The following is a 15,885-nucleotide window of genomic DNA, read 5'->3' as shown; positions in this document are numbered from 1 at the left end:
TCTCGGTAAGCGTACCAAAAAACAAATTATAGAACAATCTACGAATCTCGAGAACGAAAAGGAAATGCAAGCAACCTACTTTTATGCATTCGTTAATTCGTTTTCACATTTTTGTTTCTTTACAAAAAATAGCCTACGATTCTCTTGCCATACTAATTTCTTCTTTTTTTTCTTATTGCAACTTACTATCTTTCTCTCCTTCTTTCTCCCTCACTTTCTTTCTTTTTAATACATTCTTTCCTCTAAATCGCCTCTTAAAGAGCTTTGTACTTCAGAATGAATGTTCAGTTTCAGGACTTCCACGGATCGTCAAATAAAAAACACATTTGTTGCGGAGACGCCTCTCTTTCTCAGTATCAACTTAAAAATACGTTGTACTGTTGAACGTATTCCGGATGAAAAATTAGAACGAAGAGGGAAAAAATTAGAAAATTTGAGCGCAAAAGAACGATTCTTAAAAAAGAATAGATGTGTATTCAGACTCATTAACAGGAGGTACAGAGCGACGAAATCGAAACGTGGGAACGTTCAGTCTAGGGCCTTGACATTTCTTTTTTGCAACTGTACAATTTTTTACCCTAAACAGGCCTGTGTTCTTCCCATGGAATCGATGATCATCACCACGATGGAATCGAAAAGCAAAAATTTCAATCCTCGACCAAGGAACCCGTCACTGTGCGGTGATTATCGTTCCATTTTAAATCCAAAGAAATGTACGCTTTTTTTTAAAGATCCCGATCATGTCGATGCTCTTTTTCCTTTTTTTGTTCGTTTTCGTAAAAAAATAAAATAAAAACTGCAACTCACAGCACAGTGTCTTAGTTTCTTCTGTATCTCTCCCTTGACTCTTTCTTAACTAAGATTAAATGTACACTTCAGTATCGTTATATTATGCATATATGCAAATGATATTTACAAAGAACTCGGATAATGCAGGTATGCACGTTTTTTTGTGTACGTGTGTTCCTTTGTGTACGTGTGTATACATATATGTAATATATAACTGTCAGATGGTCCTAACCGATGCGTATCACGATTATCGGTCTGGATCGGTTCCAACTTTGTTGCGGTTTCACCAAAGTTGGACTAATGCTATGTATAAACGTTCTTAGGGCACCGTTTTCACCGATATAAAAAGTGTACATCGTGCAGTACACTTTTGGCCATAACACGATTAGATGCCAATGTTTTCCTTAAATACGGTCATTTATCTATATAATGCACGATAACACTACATATTCCTTTCTTTTTTTTCGTTTTTTTTTGTTCAAAATACTTCATTATCACTTTAGGCCACGCGAATTCCATCGAGTGCGTCTCCGAAACCATCAGAAGTGTGTCATTTCTTTCATGTTTCTTCTCTCGCAGTCAACGGTGTACGTATAACGTCCTTAATACAAGCGAGAACAGAGTAGCACCTGTATGATCACGAATCTCTTCTTTATTTTTACTGCCAGTCGTGCGTGCGCGAATTATCATTTTATCATATACATTTAAATACCCTTTTGCTAGAACACGAACGACGTAAGGCAGAAGAGATCGTGAGTTTGTTATTTTTTTCTTTCTGTTCTTCTCTCGATATATTTTGTTTCGCCCCCTTTCCCTTCAGGCCAGGGAGGATAACTTAATATGCTTTAATCTAATGGAATTAAACGACCAAGTCTAATAAAAATTTCCCCAGCTAAAAAGTTTTTCGAGCAGCGCTACCTTTTTATGTGGGTTAAGACCTCGGCGCCGGGTGATTGTAAAACTGCTTCTGCGATTGGCCGGACGCAGGATACATTTGATTTCCGGATGGCGGTGTCACGGACGAGTACTTGGAGATTGATACTGCTGTGGTAGATGGTGGAATAAACTGAGGGGGGTATGGATTCGAGCCCGGTGGTGCTTGAGACGCTTGTGGTACTAAAAATTGCTGCGCCTGTTTATTCGCAGAGGCCTGTGGGGCAGCGTTCGTATAAATTGGCTGCGAGGTACTCTGCGGGACAGTGAAGTTCGGATACTGGACAGGACAAGGCGGTTTGCTTTGGAATTGGGGATAATGTATTGACGCTGATCCTGGAGGAGGTATATAGGGTTGAGGAGGCAGCTGAGGTACAGGATACCCCGGTGGGGTATTCGAGACAGAGGGATGTGGCGGAGACGTCTTGCGTGCTTTTAATATTGCCTCTGCTGTTAGACCTACGATAATTTTCAATTAAATAAACGTATGATTATCGAAAAAAGAAAAGAAAGGAAATAGAATTTTACCATGTTTGCGAGCTCTCTCTTCTTCGTCGTCGCTGAGGAACAATCCAAACTCTCGTTTCAATCTTTCCGTAAGGTTTTCTCGTTGACGTTCAACAAGAGTTGGAGCTGCGGACCAACCTATTGTGCCTTCCTCACCACCTAAAAGAGCGTAACACTTTAATGAAATAATGTGCTATTTTAAATATAAATATTTTCAATATCCCTGTTGATCATTACCTTTCTTTTCTTCGCTTTCTGCGTTGGTAAAAAGCGGTAGCGCGGTGAGGCTCGGTATATCGAGAGATAATGAAATTTTGGATCCTTCCTCATCGGAACTGAGAGACGAAGTCCCGCTGCTCGCACTGTCCGATCTACCTCTCGCCCCTCCTTTATCCGTTGCGGAAGCATCATTTGACGGTTCAGGCTCTGGAGGCGTGCCAGACGATTGTTGTTTGCGTTTACGGTACTCTGATATGGACAACTAGAACAGTAAATTACTTTTGAATAAACGAGAAAACACATGAATGCATAACTTCAAAAGGAGCACTCTATTTTATAATTATTCTAACCTTTCGTTTAACAGGGGGAATTGTATCAGGTTTAAATGCAGGGGCTGGCATAGTATTTGGAACGACGGTTCTGGGATCCTTTAGTCGTTTGATCTCTTTAGGCGGAGCTTCTTCTTCCTTCACTGGAGGAACTTCTTCATTCTGGATAATTTGCGGGGCAGGTTTTAATACAGACTCTTGAACTTCTATTATCTGTTCTGGAGATTCAGACTTTGGCTCGATGTACGGGGTATTATTTTCCTCAATGGTCTCCTCCTTTGGACTGTCAGATGCTAGATCATCTAATTTGGCTTCCAGCAACTCTCTCAAAGCCGTCGAGAGCATCGACTTTTGCTCGCCATTCTTAGATCCATCCACTGTTTCCATGTCAATGGTAGATTCAATGATAGCCGCTTCGAAATTTAGCTGGCTTTTTGGTGTACTCGTTGTTTCTGTCTTCTTACGAATACGTTCGCTTAATGGTGGAATGGAATGAAAAATCTTTGGCGGCTCTGCGATGGATTCTGCATCCATGTTGGATGATGTAGACTCAAATATGGACTCCTCTGATGATGTAACGAGTGCGGACAGCTGTTCTGTTTTTTGAGATTCTTGACTTTGCTCGGTCTCTTTAGTGTTATTCTCAATGATGCATTCTGGTTCAGTTTTATTTTCGAACTCTTTGAATAACTTCTCCTCGTGGTTGATGTTGAACGACTTGAATGACGTTTCGTACTTCACATCGTCCATATCCTTATCCTCGGACTCTGAATCTTCTTTCGAGCTCTCCATCAAACCCTCGATACCATCCATACTCTTGTCCTTTTCTGAACTGGTGTCTACTTTTTCCTTATAGTCGTTTCCATCGTCGCCAGTGATCTTCTTCATCTGTGCTTCGACATCGAACTCGTCTATCGACATGTTATCGTCAGATTTCACTTCACTTTTCGCGTCCTCGGATCTTTTGTCATCGTCACACTTCTCATTCTCAATTTTAACCATCTCACTTATGCTACCGCCGAATTCGAGCTTCATCTCGGCTACACGTTGCTTCAGGATTGCATCTGATTCCATGAGAGCGATTGGAGAACTGAAATCTTCCATTTCTGTGTCACCCTCCTCGTTCTGATCAACTATTTCAACTGTACCCTTTTCTACCTCCAAGTGTTCTACCTCTTTTTTTATAACATGTTCCTTCTTGCTCTTATCTCTCTGATGATCTGTATCATTCTTAATGGCTCGATACTCATCTTTAACAGAAGGCTTCGACTCCAAGTGTATATACGCGTCGCATTCCATTTCATCGTACTCCTCTTTTTTTACCTCAAGGTTTTCTTCCTTTACCAGCGACGCATCTATTTGCACTACAGTCATGGATTCCTCAGATTTTATACTCTTTACGTGAAAATTCTGAGGGATGTCTACTGAAAGCTTTTGTCGCATAGTCTCGTCTGAATTCACATGTTCATGTGAATTGACCTCCTGTTTCACAGACTCTGTCATCGTGTGACGTTCATCGTTTTGCTCGATCAACGGTGATTGTAGCTGCTCGATGAAATCGTCCTAGAAGAAATTATTCGATTAAAAGATCAACCTTCTATTTACTCATAAGCAAAAAGATATGAAAAATTAAGTAATTAACTTACTTCAACAGGACACAGAGACCTGTTATTCGGAGTAGACTCAGGAACCAACATGGTGGGTGTTGTAGGTGGAGTATAATTATCCGACGACAAGCTTTCTCTAGCTATTCTCCTCTTCTTTGGCGGAGCTACCATTTCACTGGGCGGTGGACTCTCTGGCCGACTGTTGGGCGAATCACATTCCTCGGAGATGGCTTGACGTAGCCACCTCTTTTTAGCTGACCCCGTGGAAACAGGGCACACTGTGTTATTTCCACTGATAGCTTGCTTCTTTTGAGGTGGTGAATCGCATATTCCAGAGACGGAATTAGCCGCCTGGACAAGGGTCGCCAGACTCTTAGCCGCATAACTCTGCGTTAAGAACTCTGCGGAAGAGTCTGTGGGTAAGGAAAAATCCGAGGACCTACAAAGAGGGTTTATAGAATTCGACGCAGACGTTGGGGGCAATGCGGGTAACGGTGATACTTGAGATATGTTGCTCTGAGGTGGATCGGGCGATTCTTTCAGCCATTCGTTCATCAGGACTTTCTTAGTCTTTGGGAATTTAAAGCCAGGAGCTAAGGGACCAACCGCTGCTGCGACCAGTAAACAAGCCGAGGATAAAGGAGTGGATGGAGTGGAACTTTGAGAACTGCTACTCGCTCCGCTATCGCAGGTTGGACTTTTCACTGGTGTTGGTTGTTGCAAAGGAGGCGAACTGGGCCCAGGTGCGTTTGAATTAGCCAGAGCCAGCAATAGACCAGCTGCTGTTGGAATTCCTTGATGACCACCACCAGACGTAGCTACATTCTCGTTAGTATTCTTGGCAGGAGTGTGCAAGTGGGAAGAGTAAGGAGCATCCCGATTCTGAGAGTGATTTTGGCTCAGCAAAGGAGGTGACTGCAGCGAGTTGCTTTCTTCTCCAGAAGACTCGTCGGAATCCGCGGAATTTAACCTCGTCCTTCGACTACTACTTTGAGATTGAGAAGTCGTCCTTGCTCTACCTTTTCTCCTTTTTCGCCTAAGAGGTCTGTCAGAGGTTTGTTGTTTCTGCTTGGAGGACTGCACTGTGACACTAGGAGCGTCGTCGTTGTCGCTGTGCGTGCCACCGGACTCTTTTCTCTGTGCATTCCTCGCCTGAACCTCTTGTTTCCTTTGCTCCGCTTTCTCCAGCCTCTCGAAGGCTTTCATGATTGCTTCCATTTTCCTTTCTTCTCTGGTCATCTTCTTTTTGTCTTTCTTGCTTTCTGACACCTTATTGGAGGTTCCTCCTTAGGTACTTGACGCACTGTGTTCGTTACGGTGGTTGTAACTGTTCTTCTTGGTGGAGCTGATACTGTTGATACTATCGTCGGTGGTGGCACAGGTTGCGCGATGACAGTGCTATTGGGGATCGCAGTCGAGGAATCGCTGTCCTCACAGACTGTATTTCGCCTGCCCCTTCGTCTTCTCTCTCGACCGTCCGCGTTCTCAGCCAGTGTTCCGTTGCTTCCTCTTCTGTTTAATTGGTTTAGGGATACTATCTGACATTCTCTGGGATTATTACACGCACAGACGATAGGCATTATGGGGCCGTTCGGATTAGGCGATAACAGCAGGTCGTGTTGCTCGTGTCTGATCGTGATCTCAGCGTTTTTCTCGATCGCGGTAGTGGTCACGATATACAAATGTAACGTTCCTTTCTCTATACAATGTTTCACTTCTGCATTAGGCTTACAACTACGTCGCACAAATCTAGCATCGTTCCCGTACGTTCTGGTGTCCACACACACTTCCGTCCCATCGCGTGGTAACCGATAAAAGAATACGAAAGGTCCTGGCCTCTGACTGTGTTGTCTTCCTTGGGGATACGATGGCCGATGTTGTGTACTTAGCATATACTTTCCTCGTAGCTCGACAACAGGTGTGTTCGGTTGGAGATACATCGTTGCTACCAAAAACTGCATTATGAAAAAAAGAAAAGCAATCTTTTGTAATCTATTTTAATGAAAAGAATGATTCCTCGTTGTATAGAATAGTCGTACTTACTCTAACGTTGTTACTGTGTACGTTGAGCCTACATTTTCCAGTGGCGATCATACTCATGTTACTCTGCCTCAAATCGCTATGCGTGCCGTTCACTTTGATCGAGGATATTCTGGCTCTCAATTCCGGACTATAGTGATTCGTCACAGCCTCTTCGTAGCGTTCGATCCACTGTCTAAGTGGCGTGACGTTAGTAGAGCTCCATGCGTCTTGGCTATCCTCCTCCTTATCCTCTAGACTCATTCTTCGTTTAACTTTACGTTTACCTGGGCCTCGTTTTGTTGTTTCTTTTTTACGAACCGCGCTGGATTGCCTCGGATGAGAATCTCTCCTCTGTCTTTTCGCGACGTTGTTATTATTATTGTTGTTATTGTTGTTCAAACGTCTTACTTGCGGCGGCTCGGATTTCCGTCGCGGGACTTGTTGTTGTAACGTTCGTTTCTTTGGGATCGTGTTCACACCGACGTCGGTGTCTGCTGAACTAGTGGACGACGTGTCCGATGACGTATCTGAATTTAGCAATTCCTCGCGTTTTCGCATCTGTAAAGCGCGAGCTCTTTGCCTGTCTACACGTCGCGGTCGACAGATTTCACAGAGATACTCGTCAGGAATGTTAGAACGATCTATGCCCATACAGTCAACGTGTTGCCAAACTCTACGATTACGGATATTTCCATTGGTTAGTGAAAGATTAAAATTGAGTCGAAATTGAGCAGGCATCACGAGAATTTTGGTCATACTTACAAACATCGATCGCAGCAGATCATATATCCATCGTCATGCTCGAAGTCACTGAAAATTGCATATATTTTAAGATAGATACGTTTTACTTATTTTTTTTTATAAGAAATACTCACCATATACATCTAGTAACACTGTCCTCGTCGTCTCCTTCTCCTTCCGGAGCGGTCTCAGTTTCCTCACCTTCCAGTTCAACGTCTCTGCCTGTTTCGCTGCTGATAGCGCTGGCTGCATCATCTTCCACGTTAGTGCCACTAACAACTGCAATTAACAGTAATGTCGCGTTGTTAGTTACATGCGTTTTTAGCTTGTTCGCGATCGTTGAATGATCCGTGAAGTGTACCTTTCCCATAAATATAAGCGTGCTGAGAGGTTGCGGTTGAACTCCCGGCTCCATTGATGGGCTGTTTTGGATGAGAGGGTGGTGAGGGTGGTGACGGTGTTCGTGGCGGTGGTGCACCATAATTGTGATCCTGTAGGACGTACTGAAGACACTATAATCAAGAATTAAGTGTTCTAGGAACAACTATATATGACTACAAAATGCAACAGTGCACACTGTAAAATGACTCTGAAGACTCATTATTGAACAATTGCATTATGTCTACTACAGTATATGTTACCTCGTAAGGAGGGGGTATTCTTATAATTGGAGATGTAGGACGTTGTTGACGTTCATCTTCTTTAGGTTCGCGAGACTCGGGTTCAGTTCTAGAAATATTACGTTCAGTTATTCAGTTATTGACGGCGTTTTGGAAGAGACAAAGGAAACGAGTAAATACTAACTTGTTCTCGACATCCTTGCGAGGTTCCGTGCTAGTTACTGGCAGTAACGTCTTTACTTGACCAGACTGTTGCCTAACTTGCTGGGGGAACTGCGATGTCGCGATAAGCTGTTTCTGCTGTACCCCTTGCTGTTGTATTTTAATCGGCTGATTCTTATGCATCAACATGTTCGACGCGACAGTCTGCTGAGGAAGCAACGTTTTGATGCTCGTCTTTTGTGCGACTGCGGTAGTCGGTCCTTGACTCTTCACTGCAGTCACGTTTGTATTCAAAGAAGTTTTAATACCGGCTACTTTCTGCGCGTGATTCCTCTGTGCTGGCTTCTGAGGTGGTATCGTTTTGATGCATCCAGGTTGTTTCTGAGCGTTCTGAGGACCTATTACGTTCTGCTGTTGCTGAATTATTTTCACTGGCTGTGAATTTGCGGCTCTGTGTAGCGACTGTTGCACGGCATTCTGCGAGTTTGCTGGTTTCACGGTGTTCGCCATTTTCTGAGGAATACTTTTCATGTTTCCCTGCTGTAACGTCTGCGCTTGGTTTTTTGGTACACCCACTCTCATTACCATCTGTTGCTGTTGTTGCTGCATCTTCGAGTTCATCACCTGGGTTCGTTGGTTGTTGGGCATCGTTGCTATAGTGGCGACCTTCTGGTGCACATTGCTAATACTGTGACTTCTCTGTGTCGGCGGATTCGCATTCGCCTGCTGTTGTTGTTGTTGCTGCTGCTTCTGCACCACATGCTGCTGCGACTGTTGCTGTGTCTGTGAGGTCTGTTGCAGTAATTGTTGCTGTAATTGGGAAGAGTTCTGAGCTGGGTGTACTTGCTGCGACTGCTGCGGCTGCGATATCACTTGTTGCTTGTTCACAGCTAATAAATTAGCGTTCTGCGACGCCTTCGTAATATTCGGGACGCTGTTGCTTTTGCATACGTTCGTGATCGTTTGTACTCTACTGGAATTGACGGTGGCCACCGTTTGAGACTTTTGCAAAGCTGCCGTCGACTGTGATCTCTGATGATGCGACGGCTGAACTTGTTGCACATGCTTCTGAACTTGCGACGATTGTTGTTGACACTGCACTTGCCCGACTACTTGTACCTTCTGTATACCAGCTACAGAATTGCTAGGCTTCTGAACGTTATTCACCGGCGTGGTGGCTGACTGTTGCTGCCTGGGCACGGTGGTCACTGTCTTCTGCGGCTGAACCTGTAACTTCTGTAATCCCTGCTGTTGATTACCGGTTGCTATCTGTTGTAGTTGTGCTTTGTGATTCGGATGGCTACTTAACACCTGCGACGGTACCTTCTGGTTATTGTAAACCTGCGCCACCTTTTGCATGCTCGCGGCGGCATTCGCTTGTGCTTTCTGGAGCGCGGAGTTCCCCTGTTGGGCCCTCTGTGCATTGGCATTGTTCGTGACTTGATTAACAGCGAACTGAGCGGTTTGAACTGTGCCAGTGGACACCTGGCTCTTTTGTACCGTTTGTATCCTAGGTACGGTGTTCCTCTGAACAGTTACCCCCTGATTAACGTTCGTCACAGCCTTCACCTTTTGCAGGTTCACCGTCTGGCCCTGCCCAACGAGATTCTGCGCCTTTACGTGTATCCTCTGAATATTGGGTAACGAGGTTGCGGTGCTGATGGCTCTGACCGCGCTGCTACTCACCATCAACTGCGAGGAAACAGGCTGAACCTTCAGAGGCACGCTACTAGTTTGGAGACTAGGCACTGTGCTTGTCTGTTGTTTGCTCTCGCAGCTGCCCACCTGATTTCTAGCTTGCTGCTGCTTTGCCTGCGTGGACACCGCGTGCTGCAAAGGGTACACATGTGTCAGCCCGCTACCTGGAGACGGTAAGGACTGAGTGTTTACCGGAACGTGAACTACATTCGTAGAAGCGTTCAGAGTCAGAGGCGTAGTGGACTGCGTTTGGTGGGTGGACGAGGGCAATTTCTGCGAGATCACGCGAGTCGTTAACACCTGGGTGGTATTCGTCTGGGGACCAGTGATCCTCTGGACCTCCCTGACGGTTTTAGCCACGGGATAAGTAACGCTGACCGATTTTACAGTGGAAAATGAAATGACATGTCCTGCTGAGATCTCTGAAGTGCTCTCCAAACACTGAAGGATCTGAGGCTTGTTGGAATCATCGGTACCACCGACTAATGTACCGGTTGTCTCCTGATTCAACGAAGAAGATGGCTGACCGGAGGAGTTCTTCTTCTCCAGAGATGTTTCTACCGTGCCCAGCTGCAAAACGAAGCTCATGGTGGTTTCAGCGGTCTGAGGATAGCTGTCGACGCGTTTCGTCGCGGCGGAGGAGGCATCATTCTCGTTAGCATCGGTCTGCTCGGCCGGGGAGACCGAGGGAGGTGGGCCAGGCCCTGGGGACAATTGCTCCCCGCCCCCAGCTGTTCCACCCCCCGATAACTTGATCACCGACGGGGTCGACGTTTTGGAGGCCTTTCGATCACGCCAACTGGAAACTCGAGCGAGTCAGGATTGAACTGGTATCTCCTCGTCCGGCAGCTTGGGATACCGCACTCTTCGATTCCGCTATTTGAGGATCCTGAACCATAGGCTGCAAGAAGTACGATTTAAAATTAGAGAAAGATTTTATAGAGAAAAGTTCTACGTACGTATATTTTTAAGAATGAAAATGTGTCTTTGGTTGGCTACATACCCCAGCCTAAACATCTCGTGAGAGGCATTAATTATTCAGAGGCCGTGACGTGGCGGTGCAATATTCAAGGCTATCGATCGGAAAGAAAAACGTTTCCACCGGTATCTAACACAGATCGCCGCCGTCTTCAACGGATTCGAGTAAAATAATCTATTTTTACACTCATCGAACGTGTCAAAACTTTTTAAGTAAACCTTTCAATTTAGGTCCTCTTTATTTTCAATAGAAAAACAAAAGTAGCCTCGACTTACACGGTACCAATTGATCGTATATTCCAAGTATTTAATTACGATGATCCAGTGTAAAACCGGTGTAGTGTGAAAAAGAGATGGAAAGGACAATTTGCAAGAGCGTTTAACGATGATGTCTCTCAATGCAAACCGGTTCGTGGTCGTGCGATAAAATCGATTTAGATTACAGAAAGATTAAGCTCGATGAATCGATCTTGAGCGTTTAATTACAGCGTCTTTTGATCCTGGATGGGGAGGAAAATTCCAGAAAATTCCTTCCTCTCTCTCGAGAAACATTACGAAGCGTGTAACAAGCATTTGCAGGTTTATGTCAAGTCGCGCACGTGCGGCTGGACCAACGCCAAGTGTGCCTGCGTGGTTCTGCCACCTCGTGTACGCTACTAACGAATTAGTATTATCAATTTCCTCCGCGGAGCTCAATGTAAACAGCCGATCGGATATAAAAATACGCGGCGCTGGCCATTCGCGACGGCGAAAGCTATCGCTAGGCTTGATTCGCAACGTGCAACTATCGATAACAGAGAACATCGTGTAATTAAGACGGGGGAATACCCTTTTCTTTACCACTAAAGTGATAAAACGATACTTTTTCCAGGCGATTCCGAGTGCTTTCCATACAATTTCTCTACACGGTAACGCATAAAATAATGATTTTTAATAATAATAATAATAATAATAAAAAGAACGAAACAAAAAAGAAATCAGCTGAAATCGTAATGATAGGTACAGATTGTTGCATTTTTCAAGCATCTTCTTCCAAGTACCGTCAGTTTTCTGGTCATCGTGAAATGGAAAAATTCCTCTACGCGAGCGAAACTAGAGTCGCGATCACGCGACCAGTGCGTGAATAGGAAGCGGTCGTTCCATGTGCACCGTGCCTTTTACAGTGCCACTCATTGTCAGCGGCACGTGCTACTACTACTGAAAGCCGCGCAGCAGTCGTTTCTCAGGCTTTTGTCCCAGGCTTTTCAGAAAAAAATCGCGGCAACCGACTAATTACAACTCCATCGTAAATCCACTATACACCCGTAACGGTATAACCATTTAACAGTTTACGATCTATTACAATGAATTTATTCGTTATTCTCCAACTGATATTTTCCTCATGATTAACGACACATTCGAATTGTATCCTGAAATTGGCCGACTCCGAGGAAAGCTATCGCGCGTTACACAACTGCACCGCGGTAGGTCACGTGACCGGTTGCAGCGTAACGGCGTTATCGGCACTGTCAAAACGCCAATGGCAGAGATTCAGCTTTCATCGCGTGGCCACGCAGGCATCTGTTAACCGAGGTTATGCACTCTCGATCGTGCGCGTCGCGATTTAATTTTAACCCGACTGGCCAAGCTTGTATACACGCTTTAACTCATCCCCAAGTAAAAAATCTGCATTTTCAGAAAGGAACTAAGAAACCAAGTAGAGAATGTGGTATTATTTCAGGGAAACTGCCAGAACCAGCTGTTGTACACCATGTACGTGCGATGGCTAAATATAGATTTAATCGTTTCAGCTGTTACGCGTACCATTGGTAACTGGCCAATAAATTGGGCGAAAATTCCGGAGAAGCGTAAAATTGAAAAGAAAAGAAGGTATTATCTCTGCAACCTTTTGGTGAATCTCGCAGGGAAGTGAACAGCTGTCTTTCCAGCGTCCGCGAGTTAACGAGCGTGCAGCGTTGCAGGCTGGTTTGTCGCGTTGGCAGCAATGGGATTTGTGGCGACCTACTTGGCGTACCTCGACCCTTGCATTGATTCGATACGAACCAAAATTATTCCTGAACGATTATCGCTCAATGCTGTCACCTCCTCCCCTTTTCATGCACACACATACATTCGCTCCACTGCTCAATCACAGCATCCCTCTGATCATCTCTGCTATGGTTTAAAACAAACTACTCTATCGATCTGTTATCCATCATTTTTCAAGCAGTTGTCACAGCGGTAAAAAAGTTGCTTGAGGAAGGTAGTACTCTAATAGAACGGTATCAGAGAAGGAAAAGAGGGATAAACGCGGTTTGCAATAGTATCAATGCTCGCATTGTCAGAGCGACAAGTCGTTTGACGCTTCCGCTGACCCTTTCGCCACAGGGAAACGGTGTTGCTCTTTCGCTAGTGCGCAGCTGAAATGCGCACTCCGTTGTACTCGGCCTGTATTCCATCCGCCGCTAAGTTCATTCGAAGAACAATCCCGCTCTAAATACCATAACTAATTCCTGAACGGGAAACTTCACCCTGTATATGGTCATATCGATTTTTTCCCGGCATACCTGCGTACAATTATTCCGGGTTTCACTTCTGGTCCATCATCAACGACTTTCCTACGGAAAAAAAAAGTACCTACCCATAACAAGATAGTATAATCAGTGGAAGAAATTGCTTGCAATTATTGAACATTTTTAGTTTCATAGGGATTATAGTATAGTACAGTCTTTCTCCAGTATACGGTCACATTCCTAAGCGATTAATCCGCAGAACCGCGCGCTACCACCAGCCAGTGGAATGAAACCGTGCACGACAGTCTCCTCTGGAGAGACATTACACTTCCAGTAGATTCATACATCAAATCACTCTCGATCATTTTCCTATCGAACGTGTTTCATTCGTTCCCGTTGGAGGACATGAACGGCCATGTTGCATATCGACCGCCGCGAAAGTACGAAAAGGGATTGCAAAACTGCGCACAGAGCGTTCCCATTCATTTACATGTATGATCGAGCGAAAAAGCACGAAACTGCCGCGGAATGAAGTGGTTGTTCTTCGCCTCTGCGTATCATTTAAATCCTCCCCCATTCCCTGACCTTTTTAACGCCCCTTTTGGACAAATTATCGAGGAAATGCTCTCGTAGTATTGTTTCTTGCGTCTGGTTCCTACACGTCTGTCGGTGTAGCGCGCGTGAATACGACGCAAAAGCGAGGAGAGGACGGCGATATACCGGTTATTGGCGGGGACTCTGGCATATTTCACCGAGTGTCCGGCAATCAGGCCTTTGTATACTGCACGCTCGCGCTCTCCCGCGCACGGAGAGTGGGGAGGAGGATCGACAAGTCGAACATTTAGCGGCGTAGAAGTAGACGTAAAAGCAGCAGTATGTTTACTGGAAGAAATATGTATGCCGATGCTTTCGTGAAATTCACGGAAAGTTCAATCCACCTAGATTTCATTTTAAATATTCATTTACCTTAAAGGCAAGTTCAAAACGGGTACTACTTCCGAAGTTTCTTTCCTTTTTTCCGACGGCACATGAATACGTAATATCCCTAGTATCGAATCATACTGCGGCTTGCAAGCGTAAGACTTTCAGTCCATTGTAAACATTCAAAATTGACCATGTATTCATTTTTGAAATTTTTTGCAAGTAGAAGTAATGCGCAATTAGAAGGCCATTCCGTCGAATGATTAACAATACGTTAAGAAAACTTGCACTGCAACTCTACACATTATGTGGGAGTGTTTAAGGCGCGGGGGTCCGGGGGATGAGGATACAGCTTTGTACACCTCCACTATTACAACCAAGGTTACCGAGAATCCCGCATCTTTCTCGCGCTAGCCAGCCAAACCGTACTAACTTTTATTGCATTTCGCTGCATCTGTCCCCTACCCGCTTTTAAACAATTGCACAATCCGCCTACCGTTTACGCAAAAAATTCAATAGACGAGCCTGGCCTTATCGCGATGATTTAATGGACGGCAGTTTACGCAATCGTAATGGCATATCGTGGAAAAACGGAAAATAGTATTCTACTTCTACTTTCAACCAGCTTAGCGATATACTCCGCTGTTTATCGTGAACACGGCGTACCCATAGTAACCGCAAGCACCATTAATACACTCTGATGTCATCCCTGAGAAATGCATCGACTCTTTGCGGCGTAAATCTTGTGAAATCGTCGCCTTCTCTCGTGTTCCCTTGATTTTCGATTCGAGTATTATGTGTTTCAAACGTCTGTTTCATTTTAATCGATCGTTGGTGAAAAATCGATAATCGAAGAGGAAACTTAGTTATAAGCATATGGAAGATTCGTTAGATCGATATAATCTGCTGGCCTAAACTATTGCCAGGCGATGACACAAATTTCTGCAAGTAAATACGATGCACCACTACTGTGCATACGCATCGACATCGTCCTATTGGACCTTCCGCGGTGACGTCAGTAGGGTCGACCAATGATAATGGTCGAGCAAGTCCGAGCACTTCGGTCCTCTACTACTGCGTTGTCAAAAAAGAACGAACAATGGTTAACTGATTACACGGTGTGACCTTATTCTATGCTATAATTAAAAAAAAAATCCCGAGCAATTTTAAAATTCGAGAACCATGCGTATATCCAATTCGTCTGACTTCTCTAAGTAAAAGAAGAAGAATGAATTGACAATTGATATAGGTATTGGAGGGAAGGATGGATTCTCTTGGATATGGCTTTCTTGCGAATCAAACGTGTATGTGTTGCGCGTGCCCGTCACTGCGCGCGAACTTCCCTTGCGGTCGATACGATTTCACCTCGTAGCCAACAAATGCTACCACCAGAGGCGTACCCCACCGAATTCAATTTCGAGACGCTTAAACTTAAACTTCCATACTCTCCAATTGTTCAAAAATTATTTTTCCAATTTTTTCAACCTTTCGATTGCCCAATATATTGAATATTTTTTAATTTTTTGTTTTGTGGTAAAGCCATTGGTTAACCACCCACGAACATTATATCAGCCCCGTGCTCCACCACAAATACCCCAGATTTGACTTTAAAACGAACACTCGAGGCTACTCGAACCGACAAACGGAAGATTTATTGGACGTTTTTACGTGCAATATCAATGTTACCCGTAATTCTATTATCTAGATCCAGCTCGATAAGAAATTACTACATTTCCGAACTATATTCCTGAGGATGTAAACGGCGCAGAGTTGCACGGAAGAGGGGGGTGGTCAAAGAAAATAGGAGAGACAAGAGCAGGATTGGAAGGGATCACGAAAGGAATAAGAAAAAAGAGAACGAGAGAAC

The 15,885-nt window shown here is 44.5% G+C and overlaps 1 protein-coding gene across 1 annotated transcript in view; it reads right to left on the bottom strand.

Moving 5' to 3' along the window:
- Positions 1 to 591: 591 nt before the first annotated feature.
- Positions 592 to 15,885, bottom strand: part of LOC108570209 (histone-lysine N-methyltransferase 2E) — a 16,969-nt gene continuing 1,675 nt past the window's right edge. Inside the window, 12 exon segments of the mRNA XM_017932012.1 lie at positions 592 to 2,181; positions 2,251 to 2,388; positions 2,467 to 2,710; positions 2,799 to 4,340; positions 4,424 to 5,653; positions 5,656 to 6,339; positions 6,428 to 7,079; positions 7,169 to 7,216; positions 7,282 to 7,426; positions 7,509 to 7,659; positions 7,789 to 7,876; positions 7,952 to 10,528. Coding sequence (XP_017787501.1) covers positions 1,721 to 2,181; positions 2,251 to 2,388; positions 2,467 to 2,710; positions 2,799 to 4,340; positions 4,424 to 5,653; positions 5,656 to 6,339; positions 6,428 to 7,079; positions 7,169 to 7,216; positions 7,282 to 7,426; positions 7,509 to 7,659; positions 7,789 to 7,876; positions 7,952 to 10,215 — 7,647 coding nt within the window. The 5' untranslated portion in view covers positions 10,216 to 10,528 and the 3' untranslated portion in view covers positions 592 to 1,720.

This window comes from Habropoda laboriosa, unplaced genomic scaffold (assembly GCF_001263275.1).
Source record: "Habropoda laboriosa isolate 0110345459 unplaced genomic scaffold, ASM126327v1 scaffold80, whole genome shotgun sequence".
Classification (NCBI taxonomy): Eukaryota; Metazoa; Arthropoda; class Insecta; order Hymenoptera; family Apidae; genus Habropoda; species Habropoda laboriosa.
Note: the sequence above shows the minus strand (reverse complement) of the source record. Positions and strands in the feature narration are given on the sequence as shown.